General features: G+C 47.9%; 1 protein-coding gene across 2 annotated transcripts in view; it reads right to left on the reverse strand.

The window, feature by feature from the left end:
* The window catches only part of SART3 (spliceosome associated factor 3, U4/U6 recycling protein), a 91580-nt gene that overhangs the window by 15735 nt on the left and 49683 nt on the right, over positions 1–26162 (reverse strand). For both annotated transcript variants that reach the window (XM_029619685.1, XM_029619686.1), the window contains exons 12-16: positions 20198–20307; positions 13448–13560; positions 5398–5474; positions 3931–4096; positions 826–1286 (exon numbers count right to left, since the gene is read on the reverse strand). In XM_029619685.1, coding sequence (XP_029475545.1) covers positions 826–1286; positions 3931–4096; positions 5398–5474; positions 13448–13560; positions 20198–20307 — 927 coding nt within the window. The remainder of the gene's footprint in view (positions 1–825; positions 1287–3930; positions 4097–5397; positions 5475–13447; positions 13561–20197; positions 20308–26162) is intronic.

Below are 26162 nucleotides of genomic sequence, written 5' to 3' on the forward strand. Positions count from 1 at the left end.
GCTAGTGGGCTGCAACAGCCAGGGGTATCCAAACCCCCCCCCCCCCCCCCCCCTCCGTTCGCCCGGCTCAACCCAAGGTATAGCCCACCAAAGAACCTGGCACCTCGGGGAGCAGATCCAACTCTCCAAACTCCAGAATCAGTCAGGACTGCAGGTCTGGACCTCTACCATCTGCTGGACACAGAGAAATACTGAGGGACTACAGGTGGCACACTTGATTATGTAGCCTCAAAGCTTTTGCTCTCTGTCTCCATCTGCTGGTAGGGAAGCATAAACCCACTTGTCTGGACTGATCTGGGTATGTTCAGGAATTGGAGAGTCTGCTCAATCTGTTATTGTGATTAATCTGAAGAATAGCACACAGGTTTTGTTAGTGCTACATGTTTTTATTTTTTTTTTTAGTGTGGGCAAGGTTATCTGTTAAAGGGTTCCACTTCCCGCTGCTCATTCAGAGGATATCAATTGTATTGGTATTTCTTCCTATTTTGGGCTTGGGTACATATCAATACTGAGGGACTGCAGGTGGCACCTTGGTTTCTCTGCCTCCATCTGCTGCAGAGGAGGCAAAACCTAGGAGTCTGGACTGATCTGTGGTACTGCAGAAATGAAAATTAGCAGGTAAGAACCAATTTTCCTTTGAAACACTTAGAATTCTGAGGGTACCTAACACATAGCAATATGGAGCTTAGTAGCATCAAAACTTAAGTTCCATTCTATTTAAATATTGACACTGAATGATTGGTAAATCAAGACACACTTTACACAGTCTAAAGCTGCATTAGCTGTTCATATATTATCATAATGTCTACAGAAAAGAATCCGTACCTTGAACGATGGATTCCTACTCTTGTCAACACAAGGAGAAACAAACATGGGCCTGCCAGCCACTTCTGTGCGGTCCAGTCGGAGGGCAGCCAGAGCACTTTTCTCCTCCTTAAACTCTATGTAGCAGTAACCACGGAACAGCCCCTTGTTACTGAATACTGCGCGGATCTCTGTAATTTCGCCGCAGCTCTCAAAGACTGGCTTCAGTCTTCCTTCAGGATCCTCCATGTTGTAGGAAAGATTGCTGACAAAAACAGTGATGTTGTCCTTGTTGATATTGTGCAGAACTTTCTCGTTGCCCTTTTTAACAGCAGCTGCTTTGGCTTTTTCCTTGGAAGGGGTGTCTTCGATTTTCTTCGGCGGATTTCTCCCAAAAAGTCCCATTTCTGTTTCCATGTCTTCCGCGTCATCTTCTTCAAAGGCAAAGTCTCCGTCCCCTTTGTGTTTTTTGCTGGGCTGTTCTGTTGGGATTGAAACAAAAAAAAAAGAGTGATGGAAAATGCTCTTTGATCTTCCCCTCATCCTAGTCAAAGTATCGCTTAAAGAGTGCTAGATTTTGATTAGGCCCCTATTAATAAGGGAAATGAAAATAATGTATATTATATGACCTGTACTGCACCTTAGACAAAGATTGCCACCTTGATACTGAAACAAGAAGTTCCATGCAAAACTAACGGACGTATGCATCTATAAGCGTCTATAGATCCCCCAAAGATGCCCATCACAATCCTCTTGGCCTCCCTGACATCTCCTGAAAATGTGATGTGGATAGGACACCAAAATAAAAAATTATTGGGAGGTGGTGGGATGGACATACAAACATGGCGATGCCATAAACCAGTGCTTCTCATCCCAGTTCTTGGGGTTTTCAGGATATCCACAATGAATATGCACGAGCTAGATTTGCATACAATGGAGGCAGTGCATGCAAATCTATCTCATGCATATTTATTAAGAATATCCTGAACACCTGACTGGCTAGGTGCCTCAAGGACTGGGTTGAGAAGCAGTGCTATAAACCAAGAATAGCCAATTCTGAGCCTTGAAAGCCACAAACAGGTCAGATTTCAGGATATTCACAATGAATATGCATGAGATAGGTTTGCATATAATTCAGACAGTGCATGCAAACCTATCTCATGCTTATTCATTGTGGCTCCAAGGACTGGAGTTGGCCACCCCTGCCATAAATCTTTTTCCCTCTGGAAAGTAGGTTAAAAATGTCAAGGAGTCCATTCATAGCAGAGAGGACATGGGATTAAACTTTTAACTGAAAGATTCAAACAAGACAGCCAAAAAAGACTTTATGGCCTATCGAGCCTTCCCATCCGTCCAACTAATTTAGCTTTACAATTCCCATCATTCCCTCAGAGATCCCCTATGTTTATTCCATGCTTTCTTAAATTCAGATACTGTTTTTGTCGCCACCACTTCCACTAGAAGGTGGTTCCACATATCCACCACCCTCTCTGTAAAGAAATTTCCCTGTACGTACCCAGATCAGTCCAGACTCCTGGGTTTTGCCTCCCTGCCAGCAGATAGAGACCGAGAAAGTTTTACTGTCACTGCTACTTAACATAGTGTGCCACCTGCAGTCCCTCAGTATTTCTCTGACTCAAGCAGATGGTAGATGGTATAAAACCTGCAGTCTGGTCGAGTGCTCAGGCCTCCCATTTGTCAGTTATGGTGGGCAAATGCTGCAGGAGGCTGTCCCTGGTAAGAACAAGAACATAAGAACATGCCATACTGGGTCAGACCAAGGGTCCATCAAGCCCAACATCCTGTTTCCAACAGTGGCCAATCCAGGCCATAAGAACCTGGCAAGTACCCAAAAACTAAAGTCTATTCCATGCTACTGATGCTAGTAATAGCAGTGGCTATTTTCTAAGTCAACCTAATTAATAGCAGGTAATGGACTTCTCCTCCAAGAACTTATCCAATCCTTTTTTAAACACAGCTACACTAACTGCACTAACCACATCCTCTGGCAACAAATTCCAGAGTTTAATTGTGCGTTGAGTGAAAAAAAACTCTCTCAGATTAGTTTTAAATGTGCCACATGCTAACTTCATGGAGTGCCCCCTAGTCTTTCTATTATCCGAAAGAGTAAATAACCGATTCACATCTACCCGTTCTAGACCTCTCATGATCTTAAACACCTCTATCATATCCCCCCTCAGCCATCTCTTCTCCAAGCTGAACAGCCCTAACCTCTTTAGTCTTTCCTCATAGGGGAGCGGTTCCATCCCCTTTATGGTAATATTCAATGGGATGTCGATCATGAGATATTGGAGGTTTCCAATGGGGAACTGGCTTTCTCACTTCTAGCAGAGGGAGAACTTGCATATGATTGAGAGCCGCTTTGGACTCTGTTCAGAGTTTTTTTATTTTTCACAGAGATGTCTTGTGAGTTTATTTGCTCCTCCGAGCCATACAAACAGATGATCCCACCACCGAAAGCAGCTGGTGACCTTCAGATACTGCAACAGAACCCAGCGAACATCCAAATGCAGCTCCATTGCCTCTGGAGTTTCTGAAGACCAACTCGGAAAAAGGGGGAGCACAACCATCTGATTCAAGTGGAATGAAAACACCACTTTGGGAAGAAATGAGGGAAACCTGCTAAGATACCCCGTCATCTGTAATCTTCAGAAACGGCTCCCTACAGGACAAGGCCTGTAACTCCAAAATCCGTCTAGCAGACAAATCACCACCAGAAAACACTTTTAGGGTGAGATCTTTCAGCGATGCCCTCCGCAACAGCTCAAATGGAGGGCTCACAAGAACCCGAAGAACCAAGTTTAAATTCTGTGACAGGGACATTCTGCGTACCAGCAGTCGCAAATGCTTGACCCCCTTCAAAACCCGCACCGTGTCCGGATGTGCCGCCAAAGATCTCCCATCCGGTCCCATCGCCTTTAAATTGAATTAGCTCCTCACAAACACATTTTCTTAAAATCAATTGAGGTTTACCTCTGTCCTGCTCCAGGCTCTTCCATATTCAAGAACACAGTGTCGGGGGGGGGGGGGGGGGGTGTTATTGGTTCTGTAAGTAATTCAAAGGTTTGCCTATAGCACTCACTGACCTCTAGCCATCTCCCATACCTGCTTCTTCACCCCACTCCTCTTCATCTTCCTCTTCTGCTTTGCGTTTCTCCCCAGTCTTGTTTTTCTTTGCCTTCTTTGAGGCCTTCTTTTCGGCGCGAGATTTCTTGCGTTGTTCTGCCTTTTCTTCTTCCTGCTTGGCAAGAGCAGCTCCCTTCTCTGCAGCCTGGAAGGATTCAGTTTTGGAGAGTTAACTGAAGACCATAGCAAAATGCCTCACTCTCAAACCACTTAGCAGCCTACTACATGTTGATCAAGCAATAAGAAATATACATTTTTCTTCTCGCTATTAAACTAGGATATTAATTCTTACAGATCAATTTCGCCACAGCCTTGATTCCGATACTTGCTGAGAGTACTAGTTGTAACTAAGGTATTCATAAAAACTGTCATTTTACCAAACTCTTAACTGGGGGATTTTTAGGGGCCCAGCAATTTCCTCTTGCTCCTTCTGGTTTCCAGCACAATCGGAGATGGGCCAGGATCTGGCACCACGATTCTGTATTCAAAGCTACTTGAGATACTTTCCCCCCTAACTGGGGGCCTGTTGCCAGAGCACCTTCCAGAAACCTGCACTCATTGACCCTGAACCTGGTCACTCAGTTTCACCAAATGACTGGGATTTCTTCCCCAGCCAGTGACTGTGAGCACAGCCTCTGTGGCATCCTAATTGGGTATTTTTGTGCTATGTGCAATATTTGCCAGGGAACCTGTTCACAAAGAGGTGAATTTTAAAACCAGCGCACAGGCACACTTGTAAGTGCGTATGCCGGCTCGCGAAAAAGGACGCGGCCATTTTATAAAATACTCACGTACATGTGCACACAATTTTATAATGGATGCGCGCATATGTGCACAAATGCCACCTCTAGTGCATAAGTGCATTTTCCCAGTTCGCCGAAGTAAGGGTTAGGACTTCCTAATTCCCCTAGTTAAATAGCCTCCCTTTTACCCTGTTAGCCCCAACACTTAAACCCCCGCTCACCTCTTTACTCTTTTTTGTTTTAGGACTTACGCGCTATCCACAGCAGAAGTAAAGTTACGCGTGCACTTGTAAGCGTAAGTATTTATGCACTGGTTTCATTCATAAATCCAGGAACGCCCATGCCCCCCTCCCTTTTTGGCAAATGTATTTGTACGCATGGTGGAAGATATACGTGTGCTCGGGCGGCTTTTAAAATCTGCTCAGCGTACGCTGGCCCGAGATACTCATGTATCTCCTGGTTTTGGTGCATGTCGGGCTTTTAAAATTCTACTAAAAATGCATAATGCGCACCTTTTAAAATAAAAGCTTGGCCTTCAAGCATCCATGTACAGAAATGAATAGATTAGACTGTGGTAGATTTTGCAGAGTAATGATAACACAAACGTCTTTAGCTCAGACTGATGTTAACCCCCCACAATGTAGACTATGTGCAGTTGATATTGACATGTTCTACCCATAATCCATGCAAACAAATTCTTCACCTTTGCTCTTTGCTCATTAACACGAGCTAATCTGTTTTCTGTTTTTTGAACAGCTGCATCCCAATCTTCCAGAGAACCTATGGAACAGAAAAATAAATCTCAAAAACACCAAGGATCTGCTTTAATTTGTATTTAAGACACAACATAAAGTTTATTTGTGCAGCTTAGAAACTGGAGAAATTACTTACCTGATAATTTCGTTTTCCTTAGTGTAGATAGATGGACTCAGGACCAATGGGTTGTGCTCCCCTGCCAGCAGATGGAGACAGAGTCAGATTTCAAAGCTGAGGTCACTCTAGATACACCCCCTGCAGTAACCTCAGCCCTTCAGTATTCTCTTCAAAAGCCACTGTGGCTATACTATCAAAAACACTTGATTAATAAACTTCATTAAAAATGGATAACCATAACTGTACTCAACCAGACAACCCTGAACCCCAGTAAGATTATAGGTGCCCTGATCTAGTGACTGAGTGATTGCTTACCCATAATATCTTGGGGGCGGGATGCAAGTGCGTATGCCGGCTTGCGGAAAAGGACGCGGCCATTTTATAAAATACTCACGTACATGTGCACACAATTTTATAATGGATGCACGCATATGTGCACAAATGCCACCTCTAGTGCATAAGTGGGGGAATTTTATAAGGGGGCGCGTGCCGACAACATTACATTTTCCCACAATATCTTGGGGGCTGGATGCTGAGTCCATCTGTCTACACTAAAGAAAATGAAATTATCAGGTAAGTAATTTCTCCATTTCCTAGTGTGTAGCCAGATGGACTCATGACCATTAGGATATACAAAAGCTATGCCAGATTGGGGCTGGAGGTTGCCCGCGGTCCAGTTAATACTGCCCTTGCAAAGGCTATGTCTTCTTGGGCCTGTATGTCCAGGCGATAGTACCTGGAGAAGGTGTGCAAGGAGGATCATGTCGCCACTTGGCAGACATCGATGGAGGACACCAGTCTAACTTCCGCCCATGAGACTGCCTGAGCCCTGGTGGAATGAGCTTTAACCTGAGAAGGTAATGGCTTTCCTGCCTCCACACAGGCTCCCGCGAAGCTGGTTCGCCCTGCTTCCTTCCACTGTGAAGGACAAATAGGCGGTCCGCCTTTCGGACCCATTCTGAAACTACCACATAAAGCACCAAAAAGTCTACCAACATTCAAATGTGGAGGATGCGGTATTCCTTCGCATCCCTATGCTTATCTAGGAAAGGCAACAAAATGGACTGATTCAAATGAAACTCCGAGACTGCCTTGGGCAAGAAGGATGGAACAGTAAGAAGCTGTAACGCTCCTGGAGTCATCCAGAGGAACGGTTCCAGACACGACAACGCCTGCAGTTCAGAGAAGAGACACACCGAGCATACAGCCACCAGGAACACTGTATTCAAGGTTAATAAATGCAAGGAAAGACAGCGCAGCGGCCGAAAGGAAGGCCCTGCCAAAATTTCCAATGCTAAATTAAGATTCCACAAGGGAACCAGCCACTGTAGGGGTGGCCAAAGGTGCTTCACTCCTTACAGAAAACAGGCCACGTCCGGATGAGCCGTCAGGGAGGTTCCGTTCACCTCACCCCGAAATAGGAGAGAGCCTCTACCTGCACACCTTCAAGGAGTGAAGGGCCAAACCTTTATTCAAGCTGCCCTGAAAAATTCCAGAATAAGTTGGATTTTGACTGCCCGAGGGGGGACACTGCGTTCCTTGCACCAGGCCTGAAATACCCTCCAGACCTGCACATAAGCTAGGTATGTAGAGCACTTCCGAGTGCAGAGTAATGTGGCAATTACCGCTGCAGAATATCCTCGCTTCATCAGGCGAGCCCTCTTAAGGGCCAGACCATAAGACAGAATCGAGTCAGATCCTCGGGAAGGACCGGTCCCTGCTGTAGCAGGCCTCTGTGTGGTGGGAGGAACAGGGGGGTCTCTGCCAGGAGTCTCCGCATGTCCACATACCATGGACGCCTGGGCCAATCTGGCGCTTCTAGGTGGACTAATCCCCCTGTGGTGCTAGATTCTGTGAATGATCCTACCCAGCAAGGACCACAGGGAAGGCATATAGCATCTCTTCTTCTGCCCAGGTCTGAACGACAGCATTGATCCCCAGGGACCACGGATCTCTTCTGCGACTGAAGAATCGGGGGAACTTTTGCATTGTGAGATGCAGCCAACAGGTCGATGGACAGGAAGCTCCAGCAATCTACTATCAATTGAAAGGCTTTTGCCAATAACATCCACTCTCCTGGATCCAGACTCTCCCTGTTTAGAAAGTTTGCTCTCACTTTGTCTTTTCCTGCGACATGTGAGGCTAAGATCGTCTGTATATGTATTTCTGCCCATTCCATAAAGAGGTCTATCTCCTGAGACACCTGCTGGCTCTTGGTTCCTCCCTGGGCAGTTGATGTAGGCCACCGTTGTAGTGTTGTCCGACATTATGCGGACTTCTTGATCCTAAGGTCTGTGGCTGAATTGCAAGCACGTGAGACTCACTGCCCGGGCTTCCAGGCGATTGATGTTCCAGAGGGCCTCTTCCTCCGTCCAACAGCCCTGAGCTGTGAGTTCCTGATAGCGAGTTCCCCAGCCCCGGAGACTTGCATCTGTTGTAAAAACCAGCCAGTTCAGGGAGGACAGGGACATCCCCTGCTCAGGTGAGCCTCCTGCAACCACCACTTGAGGTGAGAGCAGACTCCCATCAGTAAATGGAGCCGAATCAAATAGTCTTGAGACTGCGGGGTCCAACGTGACAATAGCGAGTGTTGAAGTGGGCGCATGTGTGCTCTCGCCCACGGCACTACTTCCAAGGTTGCTGCCATCAAACAGAGAACTTGAAGATAGCGCCACACCATCCTGCGTATTGTGTTCATCAACTGACGCACCTGGGATATCAACTTCTGTACCTGTGTGCTCGGGAGAAAGACCTTGCCCGGCCTGGTGTTGAACCAGACTCCCAGATACTCCAACGACTGGGGAGATTTGAGACTGCTCTTGTCCAGGGTTACTACCCAACCAAGATCCTGAAGCAAGGAGGTCACCCTGTTGGTCACCCAGAAATTTTCTTCCACAGACTTGGTCCGGATCAACCAGTCGTCCAAGTACGAGTGTACCAGGATTCCTTCTCTTCTCAAGGCGCTGTCATGACCAACATAATCTTGGAAAATGTTCTTGGGGTGGTGGCTAGGCCAAAGGACAGTGCCTGGAACTGATAATGGTGATCCAGCTTTGCCCAGCAAAGCTTAGGAAGCGTTGCTGTTCTTGACGGATTGGAATATGCAGATAGGCCTCGGATAGGTCCAGGGAGGTTAGGAACTCTCCCAGCTGTACGGCTATTATCATGGAGCCTAAGATTTCCTAGCGGAAATGACTCACTGGTAGGTGACAGTTGATACTCTTGAGGTCCAGGATGGGGCGAAAGGAATCTTCCTTCTTGGGTACGATGAAATAGATGGAATAACGCCCCTTATTTTCCTGGGGCGTAGGTACTGGGATTACAGCTCTCATCCTGAGGAGCCTTAAAAGAGTAATCTCCACTGCCTGCTTTTTGCACTGGGTGTGGCAAGGAGACATCATGAATACATCCCGAGAAGTGATGTGAAATTCCAGCACATATGCTTCTCCTATGACTTTCAGTACCCACTTGTCCAAAGTGACCTCGATCCTCCTTTGGTAAAAGAGAGAGTCAGTCGACCCCCCCATCTCCTCGTTATAAAGATGGGTCGGTAAAATTTCATTGGGAAGTTCAGAATGATCCTGAGCCCAAACCTGGGGCTGTCGACTATGAAAGGACGGAGTTCTTCCAAAGGGCCTAGACCTCTGAAATGTTGAGTTTCTTTAGGGGCGAAAACACGGAGAGTCCTTGGACCAGCCCCTCATAGGCAAGGGGCGCTGCAACTGCTTCGTCTTATCTTCTGGTAGCCAGGGAACTGTTTGCCCCATTTACTGGCCAGTTTTTCCAATTTGTTGCTGAATAGGAGTGATCCTTTAAAGGGAATCTTTGTAAGGTTTGCTTTTGAAGTTGCATCGGCTGACCAATTTTGTAGCCATAGCTGTCTTCTGGCCGCTACTATTGAGGCCACTCCTCTGGCTGAAGTATGGACTAAATCCGAGCCCGTGTCTGCTAAAAAGGAGGCGGCAGGTTCTATAGCCGCTCTGTGGTTCACCCCTGAGTCATCCACCTCCTGAGAGAGAAGTAGGCACGAACCCGCTACCAGGGCACAACAAGAAGCAATCTGTAAGGTCATTGCTACTGCGTCAAAAGCTTGTTTAAGGATACACTCCAACAGTTTATCGTGAAGTTAGCATGTGGCACATTTAAAACTAATCAGAGAAAATTCTTTTTCACTCAATGCACAATTAAACTCTGGAATTTGTTGCCAGGGGATGTGGTTAGTGCAGTTAGTGGAGCTGGGTTTAAAAAAGGTTTGGATAAGTTCTTGGAGAAGTCCATTACCTGCTATTAATTAAGTTAACTTAGAAAATAGCCACTATTACTAGCAACAGTAACATGGGATAGACTTAGTTTTTGGGAACTTGCCAGGTTCTTATGGCCTGGATTGGCCACTGTTGGAGACTAGATGCTGGCCTTGATGGACCCTTGGTCTGACCCAGTATGGTATGCTCTTATGTGCGCATTTTTAAGGTCACTCCTCCCTCCACTGAGATAGTTGTTCGCTTAGAGATAGTGTAGACCAGTGCAACCACTTTAGGGAAACACAAATGTTCTCTACTGCTGGATCAGCGGGTATAGAGCTTCTAACACCCAGCACCCTTTAAAACTTGCTTTGTGCAAGGAATCAGAATGGTATTCTTGTTTGGTTCTGTCATGGATTCCGTTCCAGGAACTCCCAGTGTTTCAGGGTCTGAGAAACCAAGGCCGGCAATTCATCTCTATGAAACAACCGTAACATAGTTTGATATGGTTCTAATCCTGGGGGAATTTCCCCTTCTTCCAAGGGATCTTGCTCTTTGTCTGTGCCATCAGGGTCCCCACTAGGGATACCTTGGTCAGGCAAGGCATGCCTTGAAGTCTACGAACAGGAATGGGATGGGGAGAGGGGGCCGGCTGGGGTTCCATCCAGACACGGGCAAGCAAGGAAGTAGACTGCGCCTGTACAAAAGGCCTGTATTCTCTGGAAAAATTCCATCCAAGGAAAGGCCGCCAAGTCTATGCCTAGCCCAGGGGGAACTGGGGTGGGCCCAGCCGAGTTTCCCTCTCCCATGGAAGACCCAGCCAAGGGGTTACTCAGATCCGTAGTATTTCCAGTTAAGGCTTCCAATCCATCATCTGAATGGGAGAAGCTGGGCTCAGCAAAATCCAGGGAGGCCAAATTACCTTGGGTTTCCCCTCACAGAGCTGACATAAGTTGGAATCCAGGTCAGGCTAAGAAGCCCTAATATGACAAGCAGCGCAGACAGCAAGGCGCTTATGTTTCTTGGCTGCTGATGCCATTGGCGGCAGTAACTGTGTGTTCAATCGGCTGGCACTTAAAAATGTATGCGCACAAATTTTGAACACCTAGGTGGGGTGAGGCGAGGTGCACGCATGCCTATGCGCCCGGCTTTTCCTGTATCCTTGCTCACTTTATGGTGCGCGTAAGTATGCGCACAGCACATGCGCAGGGCCAATGCACTGCGCGTACCGATGTTCTACAGCAGCAATACGAGACGCACAAAGACATGTGCAAGATGGTGCCACCTACTCACCTACTACGCGAAGTGCTGACCAAGCTTAAAGCGGGGCCTAGCCCACTGGGGGGCCACTCAATCTGCTCGTAAGCCCACTTCCCTATGCCCCAACAGGATCGGGAACAACACTGGTACGGCACGCAGAGCAAGGAGACCGGAAAAAGTCTTACCAAAACCCCTCCAACGTCCTTTTTTTTTTTTTTACTTACCTGAGCTCAGCCTTACCAGCTGAGTACAGAGACGTTCTCCGGCTGCGGGAGGAGAGGGCTTTGGCCGTTACCACCGCGCTTGGCTTCCTGCACCCGTTACCTTTCAGCTGCTTCAGCAGCTAATTCCACGCCAGGAACTGGCTACGGGACCAAGGCACACCTCTGAGAGATCTCAGAAATCACCTCAGGAATTCTCAACTGGGGGAGAGACCTTTAGGAGAACAGGACTCAATCTTTTCTCTAATTTAAAAGAATTTCTTCTTCCAGAAGGTACAGTTGTTCCCATAGGGAAAGCATGTGTACATTTGCTGGAGACAGAGAAATACTGAAGGGCTGTGGTCACCGCAGGGGTATATGTAGAGTGACGTCAGCTTTGAAACCTGACTCCATCTCCATCTACTGGCAGGAGAGAACAACCCATTGGTCCTGAGTCCATCTGGCTACACGCTAGGAAGAAAAATCCTTTTGCTGTATTCTAGCTTAGGCTGAATGCTAGTATTCAATTTAGACTACTTTTGGTTTGCTTTCATTTGTCTGAAAAATCATTCCCAAATAAGCGGCCAAAAGTCAATTTTGCTTAAACAATAAAGCAGAAATGCAAGTGAAGGTTTTGGAGGAGATGCTTTTGAAACGTCAGCAGCATATTACAAAGCTTGACTCTGCACTATCCCTATACAGCACTAATTTCCAGTGCCTTGATAAACATGCATGCCACCTAATTTAGCATAATTTCTAAAGCCAGAACTTTTGATTTAAAAACATTGGTCTGCTACTCAAATTTATGACTGGCTTTCTTTCCATTATATTGGCCCGTGATATTCATCCTATATTCCCAATTTCATCCTGAAGATGTAACAAAACCATCTTATTGTATCATCCACCAGACTCCCCTTGCATCTGCTCAGGATCATCCGTCCCCTCCGAGGACAGATCTTCCAACGCGGCTTGTCTGAGATTCAACGAGCGCAGGACCCCACCTATCCACAGGCTCCCGATCCCTAGCCTTCTTGGCTGCCTGGGACTTCCTGGATAGTGGTCGCTTGGACCCTAACCCCTTCCTGGCTAAATAAGACTTATGAAGGAGAAGAACAAATCTGTGGAAAACTCCTCTGGATCCAATGAGGAAGAGTCTGGAGCAGCACTTCCCAAGCTTCTCCCTTTCCCCTGCCACCTGCACAACGGGAAAAAGCATGGGAGGAGAGTCTACAGGCTCCAACACGGCAGTCTGACTCCCTGCAAGGGCTGACAAAATGGCCGTCGGCTCCCCCGATCCCCCCAGGGTCTCCAGAGCCAGCCCTGGGGGTCCAACAGACATCCCAGCACCCCCCGAGGCACCCCCCTACAAAAGGAGGCTGAATTTAGTCACCCCTGCCTCAACCCGCAGCTGCGACAAACCTTGCAGCGCTACCCGGGAGTCAGCATACTGGCACGGTCGAGTCTGCACACACAGTCAGGTCTAAAAATAGGCTCTGCAGTCAGAAAAAACGCTGAAGGACGCTGTCCACAGATGTCCGGTGCTTAATTCAGCCCACCCCGTCCTGCCTGCCTGCCTCCTGGCAGGAAAACAACTCAGGTTCTTACTGCTGCCTCAACCCTGCTTCTTTTCAAATGCAGCTGACTTCTCACTTTTTTTTTTTTTTTTTAAAGTCACAGCTCAGCCAAAAGAAAGATAAAACACTTTCATGCTTCTGGAGGCTGAGTGCTGAAGGAGAGCCAGGGACAGAGAAGGGGTGGCTACTAAAACCCCTCTGCCAAAAAAGGGCTGTCAACACAGGGGTCACCAATCCCCCGCTCGCCCTGCTCTACCCAAAGGATGGCCCTTGAAAGAATACCTTAGGGAACTTAATTTTCCTGATCTTCTTACCATCAAACACTTGAGACTGCAGGTTTGCACCTCTACCTTCTGCTGGAGACAGAGAAATACTGAGGGACTGCAGGTGGCACTCTCAGATATGGAGCAGTGCCCTCAAGGTTTTGTTCTCTGCTGCCTCCATCTGCTGGTAGGGTTGCATAAACCCGCTTGTCTGGACTGATCCGGGGTACGAACAGGAAAATAGGTTTCCAACCTCATTATAGGAGAAGACCAAATAAAAAATAAAAAACAACAAGAGTGGAAAACAAATTTCTGCTGGCTAAATGATGTTCACTGCTTTACCTTCTATCCTCTCAAGAGCAAGCAGCACGTCACATACGTGTTCTGGATAATCTGTTGTGCACTGTACAGCTCGGTGTAAGGCTTTCCTGCAGTGCTGCGTGTCACCGTGTGCCCTGCAGGAGAACAGAAAGCAGTGTTAACTCGGGCCTAGCAAAAGTGAAACAGTGCTAGACTCCTGCGAGGAAGAGACTTCCTCCTAATAATGGAGAAATTACTTACCTGATAATTTTGTTTTCCTTAATGTAGACAGATGGACTCAGGACCAATGGGGCTGTGCTCCTCTGCCAGCAGATGGAAATGGAGTCAGGTTTCAAAGCTGACATCACCCTAGATACACCCCTGCAGTGACCTCAGCCCTTCAGTATTCTCTTCAAAAGCCACTGTGGACATACTATCGAAAAAAACTTGACTAAAAATGGATAACCGTAACTGTACTCAACCAACCAAACACTGGACCCCAATAAGATTACAGATGCCCTGATTTAGGGGCTGCACGATGGCTTACCTGTAATCTCTTGAAATCGATTTACACTCCACGGGTGAAACCTTGGCACCGTTCTTCGGCAGACGGGGACAGGATGCTGAGTCCATCTGTCTACACTAAGGAAAATGAAATTATCAGGTAAGTAATTTCTCCATTTCCTAGTGTGTAGCCAGATGGACTCAGGACAAATAGATGTACAAAAGGTACTTCTGATCGGGGAGGGAGTCTGACTGCAATACGGTTAATACCATCCCTGCAAAGGGTGCATCTTCTTGGGCCTGTACGTCCAGGTGATAGAACCTGGAAAAGTGTGCAAGGAAGACCAGGTCGCTGCTTGACAGTTATCAACGGGGGACAACAGACTAACTTCCGCCCTTGAGACTGCCTGAGCCCTGGTGGAATGAGCTTTAACCTGAGAAGGTAATGGCTTTCCTGCCTCCATATAGGCACCCATGACCACCTCCTTAATCCAGCGAGCTATGGTAGCCCTCAAAGCTAGTTCTACCTGCTTCCTTCCACCATGAAGGACAAACAGGCGGTCTGGCATTCAGACCAGTTCTGAAACTTCCAGATACTGACATTCAAATGATGGAAAAGGCAGCATTCCTCCGCATCTCTGCGCTTATCTAGGGAAGGAAACAAAATGGACCGATTCAAATGAAACTTAGACTACCTTGGGCAAGAAGGATGGAATGGTACAAAGCTGAAACACTTCTGAAGTCATCTGGAGGAATGATTCCCAATACGACAATGCCTGCAATTCAGAGATGCGATGCACCGAGCATATAGCCACCAGGAACACCACTTTCAAGGTTAATAAACGTAAGAAAAGACCTCGCAATGGCCGAAAAGAGGGCCCTGCCAAAAATTCCAATTCTAGATTAAGATTCCAGAAGGGAACCAGCCACCGTAGGGGTGGCCGAAAGTGCTTCAACCCTTTCAGAAAACAGGCCACATCCAGATGTGCTAACAGGGAGACTCTGTTCACCTCGCCCTTGAAACAGGAAAGAGCCGATACCTGGACCTTCAAGGAGTTAAGGGTCACACCTTTATTAAAGCCTTCCTGCAAAAATTCCAGAATTAGTGGCATTTTGACTGTCCAAGGAGAAACACCCCGTTCCACACACCAGGCCTCAAATATTCTCTAGACCCGCACATATGCTAGGGACGTAGAAAGAGCACGGAGAAATGTGGCAATTACTGCCCCAAAAATATCCTCGCTTCATCAGGCGAGTCCACTCAAGGGCCAGACCGTAAGATAGAACCAAGTCGGATCCTCATGCAGGACCTGTCCCTGCAGCAGTAGGTCCTTGTGTAGTGGGAGGCACTGGTGGGTCTCCACCAGGAGTCTCCATTTGTCCGCATACCTGGGCCAACCTGGAGGTACTAGCAGGATTAATCCCCTGTGGCGCTCGCTTCTGCGTATGACCTTTACCAGGAGGGGCCACGGAGGGAAGGCGTATAAGCAGCTCCTTTTCCGGCCAGGTCTGAACAAGAGCATCGATCCCCAGGGTCAACTGATCTCTTCTGCGACTAAAAAGTCAGGGAACCTTCGCATTGTGAGATGCGGCCAGTAGGTCAATGGACAGGAAACCCCAGCGATCTACTACCAGCTGAAGGGCTTTGGCCGACAACGCCCACTCTCCTGGATCCAGACTCTCCCTACTTAGAAAGTCTGCTCTGACGTTGTCTTTTTCTGTGATGTAGGAGCTTGAGATCATCTGTAGATGTATTTTCGCCCATTCCATAAGGAGATCTATCTCCTGTGACACTTGCTGGCTTTTGGTTCCACCCTGGCGGTTGATGTAGACTAACGCTGTTATGTTATCCAATATTACGCGGACCGCTTGACCCTGGAGTATGTGGCTGAATTGTAGACATGCCAATCTGACTGCCCGGGCTTCCAGGCAGTTTATGTTCCAGAGGGCCTCTTCCTTGGTCCAACACCCCTGAGCCATCAGTTTCTGACATTGAGCTCCCCAGCCCCAGAGGGTCGAGTCTGTCATGAGGACCTGCCAAGTTCAGAGGGGACACCCCTGCCCAGATGAGCTTCCTGCAGCCACCACTGGAGCCAAGAGCATACTTCCATCGGTAAGTAGGGGCAAATCGAATAGTCTTGAGTCAGCGAGTTCCAACATGACAGCAGGGAGTGTTGAAGTGCATGTGTGCCCTTGCCCAAGGCACTAATTTCAGGGCTGCCGCCAACAAACCAAGGACTTGAAGGCAGCTCCCGACAGGCATATCATGTTCATCAACAGATGCACTTGGGACATCAACTTCCTTATCTGCTTAGTCAGGAGGAATACCTTGCCCTGTTTGGTGTCAAACTGACTCCAAGGTATTCCAAGGACTGGGAAGGTTTGAGACTGTTTTTGACCAGGTTTACGACCCAACCGAGTTCCTGAAGCAAGAAGGTCACCCTGCTGGTCACCTGAAGACTCTCTTCCACGGACTTTGCCCGGATCAACCAGTCGTCCAAGTACAGGTGCACCAATATTCCCTTCTTTTCTCAACGCTGCCTCTATAATCACCATAAACTTGGAAAATGTTCTGGGGGCAGTGGCCAGGCCAAAGGGCAGTGCCCAGAACTGATAATGGCACCCAGTATCGCAAAGCATAGGAAATGTTGATGTTCTTGCTGGACTAGAATATGTAGATATGCCTCGCTTAGGTCCACGGAGGTTAAGAACGCTCCTGATTTTACAGCCATTATCACGAAGTGAGGGTTTCCATGTGGAAATGAATCACTCGTAGATGTCGTTTGACGCTCTTGAGGTTCAACTTGGGGCAAAAAGGAACCTTCCTTCTTGGGTATAATGAAATATTTGGAATATCGCCCCGTATTTTCCTGGGGCGCAGTTACTCGGCTTATAGCCCTCATTGTGAGGAGCCTTAACAGGGTAGTCTCCACTACCTGCTTCTTGTGCTAGGAGTGGCAAGAAGATATCATGAAAATGTCCCAAGGATTGCTGCAAAATTCCAGCTCATGTCCTTCTCATATGACCTCCAGTGCCCATTTGTCCAAAGTGATCCAAAGTGGTAGAAGAGGGAGAGTCGACCCCCTATCTCCTCTTTCCAAGGATGGGTTGGCAAAACTTGAGGGGTTCGGGACGAACCTGAACCCGAGCCTGATCCTCTCTTGGGCTGCTGACTCCGAAAGAACTAAGACCTCCCAAAGGGCCAAGACTTCTGAAATGTCGAGTTTCTGTAGGGACAAAAGCATTTGGAGCCCCTGGATCGAACCCTCATGGGCGAGGGGCACTGTAACTGCTTTCTCTTATCTTCTGGTAGCCGGGCTACTGGAGATTCGCCCCATGTACTGGCCAGCTTTTCCAATTCACTTCTGAAGAGAAGTGATCCTTTAAAGGGTATTTTTGTGAGATTTGCCTTGGAGGTTGTGTCTGCTGACCAATTTCGAAGCCATTGCTGTCTTCTGGTCGCCACCACTGAGGCCACTCCTCTGGCTAAAATATGGACTAGGTCCAAGCCCGCATTAGCTAAAAAGACAGCGGCGGGTTCCATAACCACTCTGGAATTCGCCCCCGAGTCATCCTCCTCCCGAGAGAGGAGCATGCACGAACGAGGTACCAGGGCATAACAAGAAGCAATCTATAAGTTCATTACTATTGCTCAAAGGCCTTTTTAGGGATGGACTCCATCCGCCTATTGTGCGCATCCTTTAAGGCCGCTCCTCCCTTCACTGATATAGTTGTTCACTTAGAGACAGCACAGACCAGCGCATCCACTTTAGGGAAATGCAAAAGTTCTCTCACTGCCTGATCCAGTGGGTATAGAGCTTCTAATGCTCATCCAATAAAACTTATTCTGGGGCATTCCATTCCAGGTCAATCAACTCCTGGATGGCTTCCAGTACTAGAAAGTAACAAGAGGCTTTCCGAAGGGAAATCAGAATGAGATTCCTCTTTGGTTCCATCATAGAGTCCGCCCCAGGAACTCCCAACATCTTCAGGGTCTGGGAAACCCAGGTTGGCAATTAGTCTGTCTAGAAAAACCATAACGTAGTTTGATAAGGTTCTAAACCAGGAGGGATTTCTCCATCTTCCAAGGAATCTGGATCCTCTTGTTCATCTGTGCCATCCGGGTCCCTGCCAGGGATACCCTTGGTAAGTTGAGGCATGCCTCGAGATCTGCCGACAGGACTGGGAGAGGGAGGGCTTACTTGATGAAGTTCCGTCCGGACAGGAGCAAGTAAGGTAGCAGACTGTGCCTGTACGAAGGCTTGAAGGCTTTGAAAGAATTCCACCCACAAGAAAGCGGCCGGGTCCATGCCTAGCCCAGGAGGTACTGGGGTAGGTACCGCTAAATTTCCCTCTCCCATGGATGACCCAGTCCCGGGGAACTTTTGGTTAAGGCTGTGGCTGACCCATCCTCTGAATGGGAGGAGCCGGGCTTAGCAAAGTCCGGGGGAGGCCAATTCTCCCTGAGCTTCCTCACAGTACTGACATAAGCAAGAATCCAGGTCAGACTGTGCCTCCCTAATATGACAAGCAGTGCAGAGAGAAAGGCGCTTATGTTTCTTTGCTGCTGGAGCCACTGGCAACTGTAACTGCATGTTCATACGGCTCACGCTTAGAATTTTATGTGCACAGATTTCGGGTGCCTACGTGGGCTGTGGCGAGGCACACACAACCCATGCGCTCGGCTTTACTTATATTCTGCACCTAGTAAATTGTGCGCGTATGTACATGCACGTTATGCGCACAGCATGTGTTCAGAGCCGAACGCACTGCGCATACCAAAGTTCTATGCTGGGCAATGCAGGTACAAAAATGTGTGCAAGATGGCGCCGCCGCAGCCCACCATGCGGTGTGCCGACCAAGCCTAAAGCAGGGCCTAGCCCACCGGGGGGCTGATCAACCCACTCGGAAGCCCACTTCCCCTTACCCCAGTGGAATCGGGAACGACGTCAGTGTGGCGAACCGAGCAAGGAGACCAGAGGAAATCTTACCGAAACCCCTCCAATGTCTCTGAATCGGGAGGAAATCCTCTTTTTTTTTTTTTTTAAACTTACCTGGACTCCGTGCTTACTGGCAGAGTGCAGAGATGGTCTCCGGCTGCAGAAGGAGAGGGCTTTGGCCATCACCGCTGGCTCAGCTTCCTGCATCCGCTGCCTTTCAGCTGCTTCAGCAGCAAAGTCCACGCTAGGAACCTGCTACCGGACCAAGGCACATCTCTGAGGGATCTCGGAAATCACCTCAGGAATTCTCAACTGGGGGAAGGACCTTTAGGTATCACCGCAGGAGAGCAGGGCTCAATCTTTTCTCCAATTTAAAAGTAGAATTTCTTCTTCCAAAAAGTACAGCGATCCCCATAGGGAAAGCATGTCTACATCTGCTGGAGACGGAGAAATACTGAAGGGCTGAGGTCACTGCGGGGATGTATCCAGGGTGTCATCAGTTTTGAAACCTGACTCCGTCTCCATCTGCTGGCAGGGGAGCATAAACTATTGGTTCTGAATCCATCTGGCTACACGCTAGGAAATATTTCTTTTTTTGTTTAACTTTATTCAACTTCCCCAAAGCTGGGAACATAGGCTTCAACAGTCTGCCTCAGAGGAAAAAAATATCCTGAGCTTGCAGCCGCCCAGCCGCCTCGTGAAGGGGAGGGATCTGGACCACCAGATTTACACCCCACAGGTGCATGGACCGAGCACACAAAAGAGTTATCAACTCCCGACTCGTCCACCTCAACCAGACAGGGAAGAACCCACCAGGATTCAAAAACCCCGTGGAGGAAGGCTCAAAAACTAAAAATTACCCGGACTGCAGAACTGCTTGGTTTGCCCCATCTACCATCTGTTGGAGGAGAAATCCTGAGGAACTACAAGTGGCACATGTGGTTAAATAGTAGTGTTAGTAAATCTTTCTCTGTCTCCAACTGCTGGCAGGGAGACAAAACCCAGGAGTCTGGACTGATCTGGGTACGTACAGGGAATTGCAATCACTGTTCACCAAGCAAGCAAGTAAACAAGCCTGGCAAAGAGAACATCATGTAAAGGAGGTCGTTTTCAAAGGAGGTACACACGTAAAAGTAGCATATAGCGTAGCAATTTTCAAAAGTGCATTTACACGCCTACATCCTTTTGACAATTCAGCCCTATGAAAAGTAGCAATTTTCAAAAGCCCATTTACATGCTCCTTTGAAAATGGCCTCCATAGCAGCAAAAGAATGGAAGGGCAAATGGAGAGAGAGATTATGCTAGACTAGCATCACTCCTCCTCTGAACGAGGCTTAATAATTCTTACCGCTCAAGGTTATAGTACTCTAACCACATGTTTGCAAATTTCGAATTTCCTCTTGTCATAATGCTATCCCACAGTTCTCTAGCCTTCTGCATATTATTACAGTGTCGAGCCTAACAAAAAAAAAAAAAAGAAATAGAAGATTTTAGCATTCAAAGCACAACAGCACTTCAGGACATGTCCAATTTTCCTCCCTTTCCTCTAATTCATTTTCTGTTTGGGACATTCATTTCCTTATCTGTTCTGTTTTTCCTTACATACTTTTTTCTAAATAGCATTTAAGTGCATGCACCTATATCTGTTCAAATACCATTCACCTGTTCACCCAGCTGTTGTTCTTCTCCCCAGGACCTGATATGTCAGATGCTAGGTAAAGGAAAATTGGTTCTTACCAGCTAATTTTCTTTCCTGGAATACCACGGATCAGTCCAGACAAGTGGGTTTTGCATCCCTACCAGTAGACAGAGGAAGAGATAAAAACAAACAAACAAACAAAAAAACCCTTTTCATGCACTGTTACATAACCAAGACTGTCACCTGCAGTTCCTCAGTATCGACCTGTACCCAAGCCAACTCAATCAAACTTTCCCTTCAAGGGCGAACAGAGAACCCCGGATTGGAGCCCCCTGAAATGGAGCCTCAACAACCAACACAGTAACCAAAGCACCGGTTAGCTCCATTGGTTCAACATATCAGTTCAATGTAAATACACATAGAAATTCTGAAGTAGACTCTAAATGCGGCTATAATAATCTTTCAGAACCAAGGGGACGGGCCTCTGGACTGATCTGTGGTATTCCAGGAATTAAAATTAGCAGGTAAGAACCAGTTTTCCTTTCCTGTTCATACCACGATCAGTCCAGACAAGTGGAATGTACCCACTTGCAATACACTCTCACCAAATGTAGCATCTTCTGGTGCTCGAACATTCACTTGGTAATGTCTAGTGAAAGTGAAACGTGAAGGCCGTGTCGCAGCTCTACATATTTCTTGAGGCAACACCAACTGACACATCGCCCAGGAGGCTACTTGCACCCTAAAAGAATGCGCTCATAACCCCTCTAGGGCCGTTCAATCTTTACAGAGATAGACCAAAATAACAGTCCCCTTTAACTAAAGAGAAAACATGGCTTTAGACGCTTTACATCCTTTCTGCGCTCCACTGAGCAATACAAAGAGATGATCGTAAGATACCACAACAGAATCCGATGAACATCCAAATAAGTAAAGTTCCCTTGCATGCAACGCACCTACTGACCAATTTAGGAACTCCAGAAGCTCGGTCGTCTGGATAACATGGAAGAAAGAGACAACCTTATGTAAAATTGAGGGAACCGTACACAATGTCATACTGTTGTTCGCAATCCGCCAGAAAGGAGCTGTACAGGACCAAACCTGAATCTCCAAAATCCGCACGACCAAACAAATGGTCACCAGAAAAACTGCATTCAAGAAGTCCTTCATAGATGCCCTCCCCAAAGACTCAAACAGAGGTCCACAAAGTAACTGCAGAACCAAGTCAAGATCCACTTTGGATATGACGTATGAATCTAAGGATACAAGCGTTTGACCCCTTCAGAAAATGAATGACATATGGAAGAGAGGCCAACAACCTTCCCCGCAGCTTGCCTGAAGGACATCCCAAGGCTTCAACAAAAGGGTGAAATCCGAGGGCTGTCCCCACACAACAGCTCCAGATCTTCCTTCAAACACCAGGATTCAAACACCCTCCACACACTGACAAACCAGAGACAAAAAAGGCCTCCTAGCCTGAAGTAAGGTGTCAACCAGCTCCAAGCATCCTTTTAGCCATAAACACCATCTCTCTAAAGCCAAGCTACGAGATAAAACTCACCCGCCCAATCCAGATAGGTCCTTGTCGAGGAAAGCTCTGCTGATGAGCCAACCTGAGAGGCCCGCCTATTGTGAGTCGCACCAGATCCACAAATCACAGACGCCTCAGTCACTCCAGAGCCACCAGAACCCACTGTTCCTGGTCTTCGCACTATGGGGCACCATAAATGGCCTACCAGAGATCATGGAGTAAACGTGCAGCAGAATCCCCATCGACCAAGTAAAAACCAGAGCATCTATCCCCTCTGACTTGACACCCCCCCCCCCCCCCCTGTCCATAACTGAAAAGTCGAGTCACCTCGATACAGCTGCGCGTGACGTCATCAGCTCCATCAGAACTGGCTGGGACTCCCCTACCTGATGCAAATGAGGTTCCATGCCTTCGAGGACAACTCCCCTTGGGTTCGACTGCTGCTTGCTGAGAATCTGCGAACACATTATCCACTCCTGCGACATGCAGTGCTGCTATTCCCTCCAGATACTGTTCTGCCCAAACAGCTCCTGAGCCTCCAGAGCCATCCCATGACTCTTCATCCCTCCTGAATGAATGAATGATATACACCACCGTTGTTGTATTATTCGAAAAGGCTCTCACCATTCCTCCTCGGACCTGTGGAAGGAACGACAACAATGCCCTACAAACCATTCGAGTTCCCAAACGACTGAAAGACCACTTATTAAATTTATGAATCATTTAACTAAAAAAAATGGTCTAGGCGATGAACACAATAAAACGTACATAATTATTACAAGGAAACTAATCTAAAACAATATAAATACAGAATAGAAAAATACATAATAAAAATAAAATATAATACACTCATAAAACAAAGTTAATAACACTGACCAAGATGCTTCTCATGGCGACCAAAGACCTTGAGCCATATGCTCCTGTCAAACTGCCCCCCAATCTCTGAGGCTGGCATCTGAGTTCAGTGCCACCCACTCTGGAGCCTCCAGATCCACCCCTTTTTTCCAAATTGTGGCACAAAAGCCACGACAGCCTGGATCTGAAGTCCCCCTGCAGTGGCAATGGCAGAAGACTCCTCCAACAACGGATTCCAATGGGCCAAAAAACACCCTCTGGAGGGGACACATGTGAGCAATTGCCCATGGTACAAAAACTAGCGTGGAAGCCATGGAGCCTAGGACCTGCAAATAATTCCAGACCCTGAGCACCAATAGGTGCAACAGACGAGTCACTTGTGCCTGCAACTTCGCTACTCTCGCTGACGAAAGAAAACACTCTGCCAAAACGGGCATCATACTGCGCTCCCAGGTACTCCAATGATTGGGCCAGCACCAGATGGCACTTTATCAGGCTTATACCCTAAATCAGGGATTGCCACCTCTCCATGACTTGCCAAATTGCCTGACCACATTTCTCCTCCAACTGTGCTCTGATGTCCAAATAAGGATGAACTAGAATCTCCTCTTTTCTCATGGCCACCGCCGCCACCACCACAATCACCACTACCATCTCCCCCACCATCACCTTCGCAAAAGTCTGCGGCGTTGATGGTAGCCGAAAAGGGAGCGCCCAAAACTGGAAATGCTGCTCTAATACCTCAGAAACTTCTGATGCTCTGTATATAAGAGAATGTGGATAAGTCTCAGCAAGATCCAACGCCGGCAGGAACACTCTCTTTTGCAAATCAGCACTAACACCATCCACAAAACACAGAACTTGCAGAGCCATATAGACCTTCTGGAGACCCAGAAAGGGCTGGAAAAGTGCCCTCCTTCTTGGGAACTATGAAAGAGTATCTCCCCTGTCTGCGTTCAGTTGGCGGGACTAAAAAAACAATTGCATCTAGCTTCTGCAACCGCTGCAATGCATCACAAACCGCCTCTCGTATGCCTTGGGATGTGCAATGAGACTCCATGATTGGATGAGAAACTTCTCAAGCACAACTGTCTTTCACCACCTTCAATCGCAACTGTGTCTTCAAGACCCACTGGTCCGACATGATTGTGATTCACTCCCGTACCAGCAGGTTAATTATAACTGTACAGCTTCAAAGGCAGAGTGGCTCATCCTGGCTTCATTGTGAGGACTTTCCTCCTCCGGGCCCTTGACTGAAAAGAAAAATAAACCCTGGGGAATCTGCGAGCAGCCCAAAAATGCTGCTGCCTTCCCAGGGTTTGCTTCTGCCCCAAGGCTGAAGAACTCTTGCCAGAGTGAAACCTCCTCAAATCCCAAAAATGGGGATGAGATGGGCATGTTTTCTTGCCACCCTTCTTATCCTCCGGCCACTCATTCCCCTTCGACGTCCCCAATGTTTCATCAGTTGGTCCAGGTCTTCCCTGAACCACCAGTTCCCCTTAAAAAGGGAGATTACAGGGCTGCATCTTAGACCACACATTCGCTGATCACTCTCACAACCATAGGAGTCAGCTGCAAATGCCGAGATCATGCTTCTGGTGGATGCGCAGACTAAATCCTACAGTGCATGTGCCACATAGGCTATCCTGGCCTCCAACTGGGCCACCTGACTGGAACTGGCCATTGGGGTAGAATCCTTTATCTGAGCCTTCTGCACCCCACAGAAACCGGCTCACCAAGAACCTGAGGGATGAGGGGACGCAACTCCTCCTCTGGAACATCCTCTAGATCCAACAGGGATTGATCCACGACCGGAACTTCATCTAACGGGTTGCCCCCAGGAATCTCCCCCCCCGGTCACCAGCACCCTTCTTGAGGCTCCTCCAATGCGCAGAGATGGACTTCACATCATTTGTGAGGCTCTCGCTTGCACACCTTAGTGGGCCACAGGGCCTGTATAGCACATGGGTGCATTACCTCTGTCCCCCGCCAGGCTAAATAAGCCTTATGCAGGAGCAGGACAAAACCAGGTGAAAAACTGTTTTGAATCACTGGTATCCCTGCCTGGCTAAATAAGCTTTATGAGGTCTCCTCAGCCGGCTCTTCCCCCTTCTCCCGGTCCTCAAGAACTCCCTGCACAACCATGAGAGTGAGGGGCGGGTAGTCCCTGTCCTCCATTTGCCTCCTACCACATGGAGACAAGATGGCCACCGCCTCCTCATCATCGGTACCTGCCAGGTGAAATGCTTTCCTGCTGCCCTTGGAGTCATAATCGGGACCAGAGGGCACCTGCTATCAGGTGCAAATAATGTTCTCCGCAAGCCCTGTTAAGATTTGATGCGTTACATGGTCGACGCCATATTGCCCTCACACGTACGCACCATGCCAATAGTACACTACCGCTGAGAGCCCTCCTGGACCCCAGGTAGAGAAACGTGGCCTCCCGACGTACACTGCACCGATCATTCACAATACCCATCGAGTCCTCCCAACCCAGAAGTGCTAATGTGGTCTCCTAACGCATGCCTCACCGCCTGCACAAAGGCCCACTGAGCCCTCCCGTACCTTGGGTGTGCAGCTGCAGCTTCCCTCCTCCCCCTCTGTTCCAGTATCAGGAAAGACAACACGACTCAAGCGCTGGCAGATCACTGCCCCACTTATAATTTACGCTATCTTTTTTTTTTCACAAAAAAACTCAAGGCAACAGACAGATCAAGACAATAAGGGGATACTTCTCCAAGTCTTGCAGCCTGGAACAGGTGAGGGGAATCCAGAAGGAATGAGGGAGCCAGGACTCCTGACTTTGAAATCCTCTGCTTACTTCGGGCCGAGTCACCTAGGAATCACCAACCCCCAGCTCACCCTAAAGGATGGCTGCAAAGGAACAGAGAACCTTAGGAAGCCAAATCCTGCCTTCTTTTCTTTTATTCATCTTTTTCTTTCTTTCTTTTTTTTTAAACTCTTCAAACTTCAGACTGCAGGTTTTATAGCTCTACCATCTGCTGGAGACAGAAATACTGTTTTTGTAAGAATGTGAACCCTGGGCTGAGATGAGAGGTGTCTCCGCCCACAGGGAGGAGCCCTGTGAGCCTCACTGTCAGCAGGCGTAGTTCTCAGTGGCGTGGGACACAGCTAGAAGTAGAGACTTTATTATGAAGGAAGGAAAAAGTAATGTCCACAGAGTTGAAGATGTAATAGTACAGTCCTGAGCAATGGGGAGTACCCAGAGCGAGGCCACAGATGAGAAGATCCGGTAGTGACCCGCGGAGCGGGGTACGCGGGGATCCC

The sequence above is a fragment of the Rhinatrema bivittatum genome, chromosome 11, assembly GCF_901001135.1.
Source record: "Rhinatrema bivittatum chromosome 11, aRhiBiv1.1, whole genome shotgun sequence".
NCBI classification, from domain to species: domain Eukaryota; kingdom Metazoa; phylum Chordata; class Amphibia; order Gymnophiona; family Rhinatrematidae; genus Rhinatrema; species Rhinatrema bivittatum.